The sequence below is a fragment of the Procambarus clarkii genome, chromosome 85 (assembly GCF_040958095.1).
Source record: "Procambarus clarkii isolate CNS0578487 chromosome 85, FALCON_Pclarkii_2.0, whole genome shotgun sequence".
Lineage (NCBI taxonomy): Eukaryota > Metazoa > Arthropoda > Malacostraca > Decapoda > Cambaridae > Procambarus > Procambarus clarkii.
Window position 1 is genome coordinate 19,512,448 of NC_091234.1, and position 15,894 is coordinate 19,528,341.

Sequence of the window (15,894 nt, forward strand, 5' to 3'; positions counted from 1 at the left end):
CTTATTAACATTACACAAACATCGTCCAGCACTAGGCTAGCCCGGACCTTATTAACACTACACAAACATCGTCCAGCACTAGGCTAGCCCGGACCTTATTAACATTACACAAACATCGTCCAGCACTAGGCTAGCCCGGACCTTATTAACACTACACAAACATCGTCCAGCACTAGGCTAGCCCGGACCTTATTAACACTACACAAACATCGTCCAGCACTAGGCTAGCCCGGACCTAAACTAAGATGGTCCCGTCACTGAAGCAGCAAGGCGCCCAAAGGATCAGGCAAGTAATACCTAGAGCTGCGTAGCAAGGAAGTCCACCACCGTGTATAATAACATTACTTGCTCAACCTCGAGTCTCTCTTACTTTTAGGTTTCACTTGGGCAAGTGGAGGCAGGTGTTTGAGGGCGTAGCCAGCCTGCTGGAGTGTCATCCCCGCCCCCTCTAGTGCATTGCCGGCTATCTCGGCCGCTTCCCTGGCTGGCTTCGATGACGCTGCCTTCCTCGCCACGCCCACTGCATCCCCCGTAGCTGCACGTAATGCACTCTCTGCACTACTAAGCACAGCAGCCGTGAATTGTCCTACGGCGCCTGTTGCTGCTGCTGCTGCACCCAGAGCGTCGTCTACCCCGTGTGGAGCAGCGGCTGCCAGCTTCACCCGGGAGACACTTTCCACAATACAGCTCATGATTAGCACACTTTAACCAGTTCACTAGGCACTTTGTTCTCTCAGCCCTGAAAATTGAAAACATTGTTAAGTGCTTCCGAGGACCATCCGGTCGAGAAGACATCACATTAACACCCTGCAAGTGTTGAAAACGTGCGTACGAGTCCATTAGCGAGTCAACACTCGGTGCTCCTATAAAATGTATACCAAACACAGCGTGTGATACAACACCAGTACACACATCCCTGTATATACAGCACGTATCTGTCCCAGTACATACCTAGGTACCCATTTGTTTCGGCCCACACCTACAGTACCTACGTTGAGCGTTACCTCATAGCTGGCGGAGGAGAGCTCAGACAGGATGGGGGGTGGGGGCAAGTCATGGGAGGAAGCATTGGGGTGTGGTGGAGGAAGAGGGTAGAGGCAGGGGGTGGAGAAGGGCCTCTGGGTGGATAGTGGGTGGATAGACATGATTCCAGGAAGAGTTTGGCATGAAGCTGGTGGCTTAGGAGAGCAGAAGGATGGAGGTGGCAGGGGATGGACGAGGCAGGGGGTGGACGAGGCAGGGGGTGGACGAGGCAGGGGGTGGACGAGGCAGGGGGTGGACGAGGCAGGGGGTGGACGAGGCAGGGTACATTCGACAAAGCTTGTTTTTTCATTGTCAAAACCATACATATGGTTAGGTTAGGGCGTATTAGTGTAGGTTAGACTGCTAATCTCCTTTGGGGGCTGTGACAAATCTGTTGGGTTAGATTTGGTTAGTTCGGGTAAGGTTAGGAAGGTTTTAAAATACCTTAGCGAACCGTCTTGTGTGTGATGTGGGATCCATCCATCCATCTATCTCCTCCTCCGCCCTTTCTCTCAGAAAATATATTAATAAGTACGAGTCTAACAAAAAACAATTATTCACTTATAACAATAAAAATCTCCAAGTTAATCACACGCCATATGTTATATTAGACCCCCATGAAAAAGACCTAGAGGGTGTTCATAATTGCTAATATTTTTTAATAGCATTTAACGTAGGCCTACCTAAACCAGACTAATGCATACCTGCCCCTTACCCCAGACTTCTATAGTATAGATGCGTTTTGGCTGTGAACACGAAGGTTGGGGGGGAGTCGGTGGGGGGTTTGATTGTGGGAGGGAGTATGATTGTGGGTGGGAAGGGTGGGGGTTTGATTGTGGGTGGGGAGTATGATTGTGGGTGGGGAGTATGATTGTGGGTGGGGAGTATGATTGTGGGTGGGAGGGGTGGGGGTATGATTGTGTGTGGGAGGGGTGGGGGTATGATTGTAGGAGTGAGAGGTGGGGGTTGTAATTGAAACAAGTTTATTGGGGTATAAATTTTATTAACATCTTTACTGACAAAGGGACGAGGTAACTCAAGCTATTCTCACCCCGTTGGAGGGGTGGAGTGTCCTGCTGGGTATGGAAGGTATTGTGTGTGTGTGAATGGGTGATGGGGCGTCATGGTGGGGTGTCCAGTGTTGGGGAGAATGGGTGTCCAGGTGGGAAAATGGGCGGAGGGTAGACCTCTGCATGGCGGTGTCGGGTTTTCTTTGGGGGTCACTCAACTTTAAATGGCAAAATTGGTCACGATCTCTATTTCCGCTGCAAGTGTTCTTGCGGCTTCTGTGATGGTTATATGGAATGATGGTAGGGGTGAGGGAGGGGTGTTGGTGGGTGGGGGGGTTGAAGGTGGGGAGGGTGGGTATTCGTTGGAGGTGGTGAATGCGGGGGTGGGGGTGTTGTTATGGGGTTGTGGTGAAGGCAGCAGGGTTGTGGTGAAGGCAGCAGGGGTGTGGTGAAGGCAGCAGGGTTGTGGTGAAGGCAGCAGGGTTGTGGTGAAGGCAGCAGGGGTGTGGTGAAGGCAGCAGGGTTGTGGTGAAGGCAGCAGGGTTGTGGTGAAGGCAGCAGGGTTGTGGTGAAGGCAGCAGGGTTGTGGTGAAGGCAGCAGGGGTGTGGTGAAGGCAGCAGGGTTGTGGTGAGGCAGCAGGGTTGTGGTGAAGGCAGCAGGGTTGTGGTGAAGGCAGCAGGGTTGTGGTGAAGGCAGCAGGGGTGTGGTGAAGGCAGCAGGGTTGTGGTGAGGCAGCAGGGTTGTGGTGAGGCAGCAGGGTTGTGGTGAAGGCAACAGGGTTGTGGTGAGGCAGCAGGGTTGTGGTGAAGGCAGCAGGGGTGTGGTGAAGGCAGCAGGGTTGTGGTGAAGGCAGCAGGGGTGTGGCGATGAGAAGGGAATTGTTTCCTACTTGTCAAAAGCCCCAGTTCAATATCTAATACTTTTTGACAGGCTAGAAAAATGCAATTTTTGACTAGTGTCATATTTTGGTGATCTTGTCACTAAATATTGTCAAGTTTGCCGAGCATGACTTTTCCATATTAAAAGCATGTTATTTATTCCAAATTGTATCCATCCCAGGCACTCCATTCTTCACTTCCAGGAAGTGAATACTTTCAAAGTACTTTATCAGTACTTTGGAAGGAATACACCTTAGTAACACGGTCAATAATATCATACTTCGAAGCCTTGAATAGCCAGATTGCATTTGCCACTATGCAACCCGTTCTCGCACTTGCTTATAGTCAATATTGGCTTATTTAATAAGTGCATATGTGACATACTAATTGATTGTGAATATTTTAGTTTACCTTGAAAAGCTTCATAGAAAATACCGACCTGCTTATCATACTAAGAAGGTTAGGTGAGGTCGGTGTTTTCTATGAAGCTTTACAAGGTAAACTAAAATATTTACAATCAATTAGTATGTCACAAATGCACTTATTAAATAAGCCAATATTGACTAAAGCAAGTGTGAGAACGGGTTGCACTATACACACTTCTCAAAGGTCTCTGGTCAGTCTCTAGTGTTTTATTAAAAATCTGTGTTAGTGGATGACGGCTGAGTGGACAACGCTTGGGATTTGTTGTCCTAAAGTTCCGGGTTCGATCTCCGGGCCCTAGGATTACGAGTACCGGGCGTTGTCTACTCAGCCACCCAGCCCCTTAAAACTTGCTCCCTTGTCGCCTCAGCCTCATTATATCATCTCTTAAAGTTGCTTTCCTCCATATGTGGCTAAGTAACAGCTTTGGGCAGTCATTTATGATTATTTTATCTTTAAATTACAACTCTGCTGCTAACTAATTCTGATGTACTCATTTCAAAGTTCTCTTCTTTTTTCATGCCTTTTTAATCCTGGACGTCTGTTCCCTGCATTATCTAGTGAAACAAGGGGTAGCTTTGAACAAAATATATACTGTATAGCCCACTATATATATATATTATATATATATAAAGTTTCCAACGCTACCTTTCTTACTTACCCACTAAAAACAACTTTTGCCCTGAGTGGGGTCCATTGTTCTCTAACACCTTCACTAGATACATATTTAATCGTAATACTTGTCACTTCCCCGTCTAATTCTTTATACGGCTGTCCTTGTGGCACTCATGCCTGCAGAAATGACTCATGAAAGTTGCTTTATAACTATCTATAGTCGTGAATAGATAATCGTGGAAAAGACCAGTTGGTAACTCACGCATTGATATTCGGACTTTCCCGCCCGAGGAAGGAGGAGCATTCAGATGACCTGGAGACCGGAGTGAGGCAACACGCTGCCCTTTCCTCTCTCTCTCTCCCACCCTCCCCATGTAAACTGTTGTATGTAACAGTATAACCTACGCATGGTCAGTGTGCTGGTGTAAGCACAGTATTTGGCCCGTGTTTGTTTGCTTCAAACTTGCATTGTTGTTTAATTTTCGCTATTTGGAACAGGGGCCAGATTCACGAAAGGACTTACGCAAGCACTTACGAACGTTTACATCTTTCCTCAATCTTTGACGGCTTTGGTTACATTTATTAAACAGTTTACAAGCATGAAAACGTCTCATTTAACTGTTATTGTTATAAACAGCCTCCTGGTGCTTCGGAGCTCATTAACTTTAATAATTGTAAACAAAGCCGCCAAAGATTGAGAAAAGATGTACAGGTTCGTAAGTGCTAGTAGGATCTCGGCAGTACAGTTGGGTTCGGTCTTGATTCACAATCGAGAATTTCGTGATGAAATCACCGGAGGGACAGGAACAGTTTGGCATGTTTCCTTGCACCTAACACCTCTGTTCACCTAGCAGTAAATAGGTACCCGGAAGTTGAGTTATCTGAAGTTGGGTTGCATCCTGGGAAGGGTCAGTAATTCTTGAGGTTATCTTGAGATGATTTCGGGGCTTTAGTGTCTCCGCGGCCCGGTCCTCGACCAGGCCTCCACCCCCAGGAAGCAGCCCGTGACAGCTGACTAACTCCCAGGTACCTATTTACTGCTAGGTAACAGGGGCATTCAGGGTGAAAGAAACTTTTGCCCATTTGTTTCTGCCTCGTGCGGGAATCGAACCCGCGCCACAGAATTACGAGTCCTGCGCGCTATCCACCAGGCTACGAGGCTCCCACTTCGTACCTAGAGATGTGTGATTTCTTGCTTGTGAAGTGTAGACTTAATGTGTTGTGGTAAAATCCATGTGTCACTACAAGGATTTAAATTCCTATCTACAATTTAACAAGGATTAGCCTAACCAGAAACTTGCAAACCTAAGCAACCCACCTAACCTACCGAGTTATAGAAAACACGAAGGAGCCGTTACTCTTCATAGTACTTTGTAATTTATACGTTGGGGACCATTAAAAATGAGATGTACTAGTCGAGAGGACGAGTTAGTGTGTATGTGTTGCACCACACAACCACCCCCCAACCTGCAACATATGCGTTTATGGAAGGTTCGCTTGCACAACCACATTATGGTTGCACAACCATATGCACAACCATTATGCACAGTTGCATTATGCACAACCACATTATATGGCAGATACAATAGTATCTGCCCGAAACGCTTTGCGTAATAGTGGCTTTAGGCATTGTATGTACTAGCTCTATCTATAAAGCCAACAAACTTTGTAAAATCTCTTTATGTATGTACCTTTACCTAAATAAATATTATTATTATTATTTATATAGCTATTCACTCTACTAGTTTAACTGATTTATATATTCATCAAAACGTTCACAAAAGCCTGATGTACCTTAATAAATATCTATGAGTGGCTGACACTGGGCTGACTTTACTAGACTAAACATTTTCACTCAGACCGCATCTGCCTAGCCTTTGTGAATAACCCCTATTATCTATATATAATTTGTTCAACACTGTAAACAGCTATTTGTGCTCCTCGTGTATAACGATAATTGACCTAGTGGTTAACCTACTGAAGATCTTGGCAGTTGGAGATCTTTTATAGGCTAACTTTCTCATTCTTTCAAGTCATCTTTCAGAAAAGACAGAGGAACTACTCTGAGTAGCAAACCTTTGGAATAATTTGCTCCTTTAAGACGTCTATAAACAAGTTTTAAAATACATCTGAAAAGTCCTTCACAAGCCGGCTACGCTAGGCTAGGCGCGTTTTGCTTTGATGTGCAAATGGTTTCGAAAGGATAGATCTATCCTTTCGAAACCATTTGCACATCGAAGGAGGGACGGGGAGGTGAAATTCTGGAAGAGGATGAGGCTAGGCTCGCTACCCCAGCTTGAAATATCACTTTCTCTGTAACTAGCTGACGTTGTAACTATAAGGTGCGAATGATAGATGAAATTGTTTATGTAATAATCTAAGACGAGGTCTGATAAAGACCTTCTGTGCCCTCTGTAATGCTTTTTGCGCTACCGCTCAAAGGATGAGTATGGGGTGCACAATAAACAAAAATTGCTACCCAAGCTTGACCACTAGCCTAGTCAACGTCCGCTCCAGGACAAGCCTTAATTACCATGCTTTCTGGATACGGTGGCCGCCCAGTTGAATGGTTAAATACCACATTCCGGCCCCTGCCACTCCGTGTGGCAAACTTTATCTTAGTAATGTCTCCCGATTGTCCTGCTCTCTCCAGGATTATACTGTTTGGGTCAGCCTGGCGGTTTTCTTAGCCTTTAGATATATTAAAGCTGCAGTATTAATATAACATACATCCTATACACAAAATAGTTTAAATAAAGCTGTGCAATAAAGGAAAAATAAAGGTAGTGAAGCACTATATAAATAAAGACAGCCTCATAAAGAATGGTGGCAATTTTCTCCCATTAAGGGGGCAATAGTTTCTCATTAACAGGGCAAGAATTCCTTTAATATTCGACACCATAACAAAACTAGTTGCCAAACACGCTTCTCCTTGTCAGGCTTCCCCCACAGAAACAAAAGCCATGGCAAAGATGCGAACTTCATTGCCATGGTAAACGTGACAACTAAAAAAAATCCCGTCGTTATTTAAATATTGATAAACCTTTATCTAATATTCCACCAGATATCGTACGGCTGGCAGCGGAGCAGCAGCACACTGGCAGCGCCCCCGTGACTGTCAAACCAAGGAAGCTCTGCTATTCTCAGCACATGCAAACTGCCTTCTACCGTGTTCCTGGCACGCCCTATACCTGTGCTGGCTAGTCCTAGCCACTTTAAATACAAGATATAATCATTTGATAACACTATTCACTTCTAGTTTCATCAAGCAATTGCCAATTGGAGAACGTTTTGCCTGATTAAACCTCAAATTGCATTAATAAGGTGTGGGCGACTTATTGTGATCGCGTTTCAAGTTATTGAGTCAATATAGAAACACGTGCTTGTATCTAGGCTATGAATGTAGATTAACAAGTTTGTTTAGTTTTCTGAAGATCAAGTAATGTCTAGCGACATAATTCGCCGCAAAGGCTGACGAGAAGCGGATATTCACACGTCATCATAGAGTTATCTGGAGGGTTCCTGTCTGTGCTGACGAGGGCAGAGACCTCCATAGTGGCCACACGCACAGCTTTGCCTCTAGCTAGCTCTCTCTCTCATGTATTATCACCAGGACTCAAGCCTCGGTGCCTGACGATACGATATTCACCATTTATCATAGCACAACACTTGCCGAAGAGCAAAACGTAACTCCCACCCCTGAATAAGGCTAGCACTAGACATGTTCATCGTACACACGACCAATATATAGCAGGCGTGTCAAGCACGGGTGGACCGGCCCCGCGGCGAGCTACAGTGATGCAAGAACAGTGACTGCAGCAGCAGCACTCCCACCACCGGTCTTGCCTGCTGCTGCTGCTGCTGCCGACCCGGCAACCGCGTGGTACACATGAAGCAGCAGAAAAGGGAAACCAGAGTTTCAGCAGAAATCAGAAGCAGCAGCTTTTGTCCCCATACTGCACCTCACACTGCTGTAATGACAGCTTAGCTTTTACACAGTGAAGTATGAACATCCCAGCGTTCATACTATTGGGGGTATTGCTCCGATTTGCAATTAGGGCAAGATTAATTTTCTTTTCCCTAATTAGTAACTTACAGGACAATCGTAATGTTGACATAATATTATCGTGCATATCCCGGCTGGGAAGTTTAGGAACGGAAGTCGAAGATTGCCAAGGTCAGGAGACCAGCAGTGGTCTCCTCTTGCCTAGCTCGCTCACTCGCCTAGCGCAGCGCTTCCCTAGCTCGCTCACTCGCCTAGCGCAGCACTTCCCTAGCTCGCTCACTCGCCTAGCGCAGCGCTTCCCTAGCTCGCTCACTCGCCTAGCGCAGCACTTCCCTAGCTCGCTCACTCGCCTAGCGCAGCACTTCCCTAGCTCACTCACTCGCCTAGCGCAGCACTTCCCTAGCTCGCTCACTCGCCTAGCGCAGCACTTCCCTAGCTCGCTCACTCGCCTAGCGCAGCGCTTCCCTAGCTCGCTCACTCGCCTAGCGCAGCGCTTCCCTAGCTCGCTCACTCGCCTAGCGCAGCACTTCCCTAGCTCGCTCACTCGCCTAGCGCAGCACTTCCCTAGCTCGCTCACTCGCCTAGCGCAGCGCTTCCCTAGCTCGCTCACTCGCCTAGCGCAGCGCTTCCCTAGCTCACTTGTCCAGCTCTGGTTGATCAAGTTTTGGCATCACTGGACGTGGAAAGGTTAGAGGGACACCCGATACCCACCCAGCAAGCAGTGTAGAAAGTGTTACCGGAGCACCTCGTGCCCTGTAAAAGTGGAATTTTTACAAAGGCCCCTTATATCAATCCTGTGGGTGGGGGCGGCCGCGTTAAAAAGGCACTTCCTGTAAGTCCTGTGGTTGACAGTGGAAGTGCCACTTCGGAATCTCACAATCCTCCTGTGAACACTAGGCTATTGTAAAATTTATAGAGTATTCTCCATAGCCATCACTTGGGCGGTCGTGCAGTGAATGGCTTGCGACTTCATACCCATACAGCTGGCAACAGCTGTAGGAATACAGGAACACCCCATACAACCCCATTCCTGTAGGCGGAAACATTTGGAGCCCATAGCATAATGGATTAATGGGTTCAAAAAAACTGTACCGTAATACTATCTTTAAGCAAGTTACAGTGGTAATGATTTATTTACATGTAGGGATGGGCTATTTTTTTAAATTATCGTACATACGGTAGCTGTGGAACGAATGTAAACAATATGATTTGTTCTATATTCCCACCCAACACAATCATGTTTTGTATTGATTTCTTGATTGCTATCATTGTGAGGTATATTGTGCGCCGGTCAATGCCCCACAGTGAGGTATATTGTGTCGGTCAATGCCCCACAGTGAGGTATATTGTGTCGGTCAATGCCCCACAGTGAGGTATATTGTGTCGGTCAATGCCCCACAGTGAGGTATATTGTGTCGGTCAATGCCCCACAGTGAGGTATATTGTGGCGGTCAATGCCCCACAGTGAGGTATATTGTGTCGGTCAATGCCCCACAGTGAGGTATATTGTGTCGGTCAATGCCCCCCAGTGAGGTATATTGAGGCGGTCAATGCCCCACAGTGAGGTATATTGTGCGCCGGTCAATGCCCCACAGTGAGGTATATTGTGTCGGTCAATGCCCCACAGTGAGGTATATTGTGCCGGTCAATGCCCCACAGTGAGGTATATTGTGGCGGTCAATGCCCCACAGTGAGGTATATTGCGTCGGTCAATGCCCCACAGTGAGGTATATTGTGCGCCGGTCAATGCCCCCCAGTGAGGTATATTGCGCTGGTCAATGCCCCCCAGTGAGGTATATTGTTCAGGTCAATGCCCCACAGTGAGGTATATTGTGGCGGTCAATGCCCCACAGTGAGGTATATTGTGGCGGTCAATGCCCCCCAGTGAGGTATATTGTGCCGGTCAATGCCCCCGTGAGGTATATTGTGCGCCGGTCAATGCCCCACAGTGAGGTATATTGTGCTTATAACTCCCACAATAAGGTAGTAAATGCCGCGTCTTTAACCGAGTCTTAATATGTAATTCACCTGTTATATTATATTTACTATTATTTCAAGAAATATTTCAAGAAATATTTACATCTGCTCGGTGAACGTAGTTCTATTCTCGGAGCGCCCTATTTACTAGTGAGCTGAAGATACCTTTATTTATGCATTTAGCTACAGCTTTTAAAAGCCATCAACATTCACACTTCATAACATTGACTAGACTGTCAGGGAATGGAATCGGCTTGGGACTATGATCTACGGATTGCTTTGGATGACAGTCGGTACAGCGAGGAGTCTTATTTCTTGCAGGCCGGCGTTCGATCCCCCGATGGTCTAAGTGGTTAGGCAAGAGGCCCGAGACTGTTCAACACGCTTCCACAACACATAAGGGACTGGCCGACCCCTCAACAGTGTTCAAGAGAGAACTTGATAAACACCTCCAAATGCTACCTGATCAACCAGGCTGTGAGCAGTCGCGTCGAACATCCTGGTTGACCAGTCCAGCAACCGGGCCGCGGGGACGTTGAGCCCCGAAATCAACGCAAGATAACCGGTTCCTTCAGTTAACCTTCCTATCCCAGCTCTCATGTCTTCATATACCTCCCAAGTGTTATCTGATTCTTGGCCAAATGTCACTCACTTTAGCTTAAAATTAAAAGAAAGATTGCCGGCTAGTATCCTAGTGAGTGTCGGAGACGGGTTTGAGTACAACCTGTTCTCCCACTGAAAGCAACGCAATTATGAAACACTGGACTGCCTGTGTTGCATGGGAGCTGGTGAAGCACCAGGCTCGTGTTGCATGGGAGCTGGTGAAGCACCAGGCTGGTTGTGGTGCATGGGAGCTGGTGAAGCACCAGGCTGGTTGTGTTGCATGGGAGCTGGTGAAGCACCAGGCTGGTTGTGTTGCATGGGAGCTGGTGAAGCACCAGGCTGGTTGTGTTGCATGGGAGCTGGTGAAGCACCAGGCTGGTTGTGGTGCATGGGAGCTGGTGAAGCACCAGGCTGGTTGTGGTGCATGGGAGAAGGTGAAGCACCAGGCTGGTTGTGGTGCATGGGAGCTGGTGAAGCACCAGGCTGGTTGTGGTGCATGGGAGCTAGTGAAGCACCAGGCTGGTTGTGGTGCATGGGACCTGGTGAAGCACCAGGCTGGTTGTGGTGCATGGGAGCTGGTGAAGCACCAGGCTGGTTGTGGTGCATGGGAGCTGGTGAAGCACCAGGTTGGTTGTGTTGCATGGGACCTGGTGAAGCACCAGGCTGGTTGTGGTGCATGGGAGCTGGTGAAGCACCAGGCTGGTTGTGGTGCATGGGAGCTGGTGAAGCACCAGGCTGGTTGTGGTGCATGGGAGCTGGTGAAGCACCAGGTTGGTTGTGTTGCATGGGAGCTGGTGAAGCACCAGGTTGGTTGTGTTGCATGGGAGCTGGTGAAGCACCAGGCTGGTTGTGGTGCATGGGACCTGGTAAAGCACTAAATAAAGCTGCCACAAAATGCTTTTAGTTACATTAGGTAATGACCTAGTTCAAACAACCCATCTTGTTACGATAGCCGTACCTAGCCTATCCTTGGCCTAATGTACGAAATATTATACTTTAGTACATGTGCTATATTAGGCCTAGGGGAAGGTTAGGGTTGTTTTTTACAATATCAATGATAGACAACGTGACTTTTAATTTCAAAAGCCCGTGTATTGTACATTATCACTTTTGTGGTTTTAAGAGGTATTTAGTTCGGTTTAATTGGCCTATTCATGAACGTACCAACTTATAGGTGACTTAAATTAAATTTGTTTAAATTTTGCCCCGAGGGGCGAGTTTATTGGGCAGCACCACTCATCTTGTGAGTGGACACACCCATAGAAGCATGTACAACACTCCCCAATAGGAAGAAAACCCGCTGGGTTGTTCATCCTGTCACTTGTACCCAGACACAGCTGGGACTTGCTTAACTGTCTCAAGTGTAATCTCTATCAATTTTGAACATGTCTCGATCATTTTTTTTAAGAAAATGTGGCATTGGGGCCACGTACTGCATGACCCTGGCACTGCGCTCAGCCTATACACCCCCACACCCACACACACCCCACCCACACACCCACTAACTCCCCACCCACACACCCACACCATTCGCTAGGATTTAAACAAATAATAATATGCCAACCTACATTTGTCATTTGGCCTTAATAATAATAATGAATAAATGTTGAAACTTTTTACACAACTATCAAAAAAGTTTTCAGTTTTGTACGAATTTTTGTACCTCCAAAAATCTTGTATTTCTGTATTATGAATGATTTAAGGTGCAGGATGTGAGGGGTGGTGTGAGGGAGGGATGAGGGGAGAGTACCTAGCCTAACTAGCCTAACTAGCCTAACCATTCCTCTCTGGTCATTGTACCAGGTTGTGAGAGGACTATCAAACTACCTGTACTGGGTCGATGGTCGCTTCGTGGTGAGAGCGAAACTGTGTGAATACACCTTTTTCCCGCTCTCACACGCCCTGAGAGGCCTTACTGACGTCAATTCATAAACACAAATGCAGGAATATATATATTGTTACCTAATGAATGTTATATATTACATCACCTATGCATGTAATACGAGTTTTAAGCTTTACGTTGATGTAACGTCTGAGTGAAACAAAGTGAGAGAGCGGAGAACGGTTGTGAGAAAAGCCGGCGCGCTGTGATTGGTCGGGCCGTGGGAGGGTAACATCGCCTGATCCGCGAGGACCAATCGCAGCGAGGCTTCCACATCGATCCAGACGACATCCTGCGGTTGCCGAAGAGTGTTCCATATTTCAGTCAAATTTGGATTTGTATTGGTTTCCCTGTCTACATGTAGTGTTAAATAAGTGCACAATTGCTCCGCAAAATGTCAAAACTGTGTTATTAAGCGTTTACGAGACTGAGCAAGCAGCTGGCAAGGATCGCATGCTTGCCAACCGTCTTGGAAGCACAATAACGGGGTCACTATTATTTTCAATGCACTGCAACTTATGGATTTCCAGGTGACAACTTGGGTTCATTCTTGCTATATAAATATGCAAAAAAATAAAAAAATAAATAAAAATCACAGTTTGTGACAAACTTTTTAACAAAAGTGAAATCCATCCACATTAATGCATTGTTTCTACTTTATCTTACATTAGTTCAAAGTAAAATAATCATAATTGTAAATGCAGAGTCCATCTGTACTGGACACAGGTATAAACAAATCCAAGCAGATGTAGCCCACTAGGCTACGCCACCCCCCCCCCCCCCGCCTTTTATCTCAAATGTCCATAAACATCTTTTTGGTCTAGTGTATATTAGTGTTTAGGCCTGGTGAAATGTTTATTATATAAAATTTGGATAGACAAGAAGGCTGATAATAATATTATCTTTGGTATCACAATGGTGTGACCCACACTAATAGTGCTTTAAATGGATGTTGAGGTTGTGGTGGGGGGTATGGGGGTTGTGGGGAATGTGGTGGGGGGGTTGTGGTGAATGTGGTGGGGGGGTTGTGGTGAATGTTGGGGGGGGTATAGGGTTGTGGTGAATGTGGTGGGGTATGGGGGTTGTGGTGAATGTTGGGGGGGGGGGGTATGGGGGTTGTGGTGAATGTTGGGGGTATGGGGTTGTGGTGAATGTGGTGGGGGGTATGGGGGTTGTGGTGAATGTGGGTGGGGGTATGGGGGTTGTGGTGAATGTGGGTGGGGGTATGGGGGTTGTGGTGAATGTTTGGGGTGGTATGGGGGTTGTGGTGAATGTGGTGGGGGGTATGGGGGTTGTGGTGAATGTGGTGGGGGGTATGGGGGTTGTGGTGAATGTTGGGGGGGGGGTTATGGGGGTTGTGGCGAATGTGGTGGGGGTATGGGGGTTGTGGTGAATGTGGTGGGGGTATGGGATTGTGGTGAATGTTGGGGGGGTATGGGGGTTGTGGTGAATGTGGTGGGGGGGTATGGGATTGTGGCGAATGTGGTGGGGGTGGAGGTTGGTGTGCTGCTGCTGGTGTGGAGGAAGGGTGTGTGCTGCTGCTGGTGTGGAGGGTGTGTGGTGCTGCTGGTGTGGAGGAGGGGTGTGTGGTGCTGCTGGTGTGGAGGAGGGGTGTGTGGTGCTGCTGGTGTGGAGGAGGGGTGTGTGGTGCTGCTGGTGTGGAGGAGGGGTGTGTGGTGCTGCTGGTGTGGAGGAGGGGTGTGTGGTGCTGCTGGTGTGGAGGAAGGGTGTATGCTGCTGGTGTGGAGGAAGGGTGTGTGCTGCTGCTGGTGTGGAGGAGGGGTGTGTGGTGCTGCTGGTGTGGAGGAGGGGTGTGTGGTGCTGCTGGTGTGGAGGAGGGTGTGTGGTGCTGCTGGTGTGGAGGAAGGGTGTGTGCTGCTGCTGGTGTGGAGGAAGGGTGTGTGGTGCTGCTGGTGTGGAGGAGGGTGTGTGGTGCTGCTGGTGTGGAGGAGGGTGTGTGGTGCTGCTGGTGTGGAGGAGGGGTGTGTGGTGCTGCTGGTGTGGAGGAGGGTGTGTGGTGCTGCTGGTGTGGAGGAGGGTGGGTGCTGCTGCTGGTGTGGAGGAGGGTGGGTGCTGCTGCTGGTGTGGAGGAGGGTGTGTGGTGCTGCTGGTGTGGAGGAGGGTGTGTGGTGCTGCTGGTGTGGAGGAGGGGTGTGTGGTGCTGCTGGTGTGGAGGAGGGTGTGTGGTGCTGCTGGTGTGGAGGAGGGTGGGTGCTGCTGCTGGTGTGGAGGAGGGTGTGTGCTGCTGCTAGTGTGGAGGAGGGTGTGTGCTGCTGGTGTGGAGGAGGGTGTGTGCTGCTGCTGGTGTGGAGGAGGGTGTGTGCTGCTGCTGGTGTGGAGGAGGGTGTGTGCTGCTGGTGTGGAGGAAGGGTGTGTGCTGCTGGTGTGGAGGAAGGGTGTATGCTGCTGCTGGTATGGAGCAGGGTGTGCTGCTGGTGTGGAGGAGGCTGTGGTGGTGCTGCTGGTGTGGAGGAAGGGTGTATGCTGCTGGTGTGGAGGAAGGGTGTGTGCTGCAGGTGTGGAGGAGCAGGGTGTGCTGCTGGTATGGAGGAAGGGTGTATGCTGCTGGTGTGGAGGAAGGGTGTGTGCTGCTGCTGGTGTGGAGGAGGGGTGTGTGCTGCTGGTATGGAGGAGGGTGTGGTGCAGGTGTGGAAGCAGGTATTGTGCCGAGAGTGTAGAGATGAACATGCACACGACCCATGTGGAGATTCCGAAGAATGACTTACCCTCAAGAAAAGGAAACTATTTCTTTATATTACCCCATATAAACCCCATATGAATACTTACCGGCATCCACCTCACTCATCCTCTTCCCCGTGAGCTGAGAAGGATCTCAAGACACGACTGTTTACACTGCACAAGGATCAAGGAGCCGCGTATTCACCTACAGCCACTGACACGAGTTTACAGCAGGGGAGCGAGGCACGGAACACCTCCACAGCAAGTCACACACCATGTGTTACTGGAGGTAGCATGGAGCAGGAGGAGGCGGCGCTGAACCCCTCCTCACATGCGCAACCTCCGCGCTACCAAACTTTTTTTTAATAACCATATTTTTCCCATTAAATACAAGCCAGTAGAAGGGAATACGCGTTTGATTTTCAGTGTGTGATCATTGTGGTGGTTTATATGTGTCTTCGGTGTTAAGGTTATGTGGGATAGAGGGGGTGAAACATGGGTGGAAAAAATGGGGATGCGTGTTATGGTAACTGAGAAGTGGAGGGAGGGGGGAGGCGGGACAACGTGCTGGGAAGACTGCTCGTGGAGGCAGCTCAGGCGTCATGGGTCACTGTCATGGGTCCCTCTACACTCACATGGGTCCCTCTACAGTCACATGGGTCCCTCTACAGTCACATGGGCCCCTCTACAGTCACATGGGCCCCTCTACAGTCACATGGGTCCCTCTACAGCCACATGGGTTCCTCTACAGTCACATGGGTTCCTCTACAGTCACATGGGTTCCTCTACAGTCACAT

General features: G+C 48.4%; 1 protein-coding gene across 5 annotated transcripts in view; it reads right to left on the reverse strand.

Moving 5' to 3' along the window:
* Positions 1-15,399, reverse strand: part of LOC123746677 (long-chain-fatty-acid--CoA ligase 1) — a 100,203-nt gene extending 84,804 nt beyond the window's left edge. The window contains exons 1-2 of one of the 5 annotated variants that reach the window (XM_045728344.2): positions 15,206-15,388; positions 371-739 (exon numbers count right to left, since the gene is read on the reverse strand). In XM_045728344.2, coding sequence (XP_045584300.1) covers positions 371-692 — 322 coding nt within the window. In that variant the 5' untranslated portion in view covers positions 693-739; positions 15,206-15,388. Of the gene's footprint in view, positions 1-370; positions 740-7,684; positions 7,762-15,205 lie in introns of those variants that run through there. The other 4 variants (XM_045728345.2, XM_069316763.1, XM_069316764.1 and 1 more) reach the window with 4 other exon arrangements.
* Between the last annotated feature and the right edge of the window lie 495 nt (positions 15,400-15,894).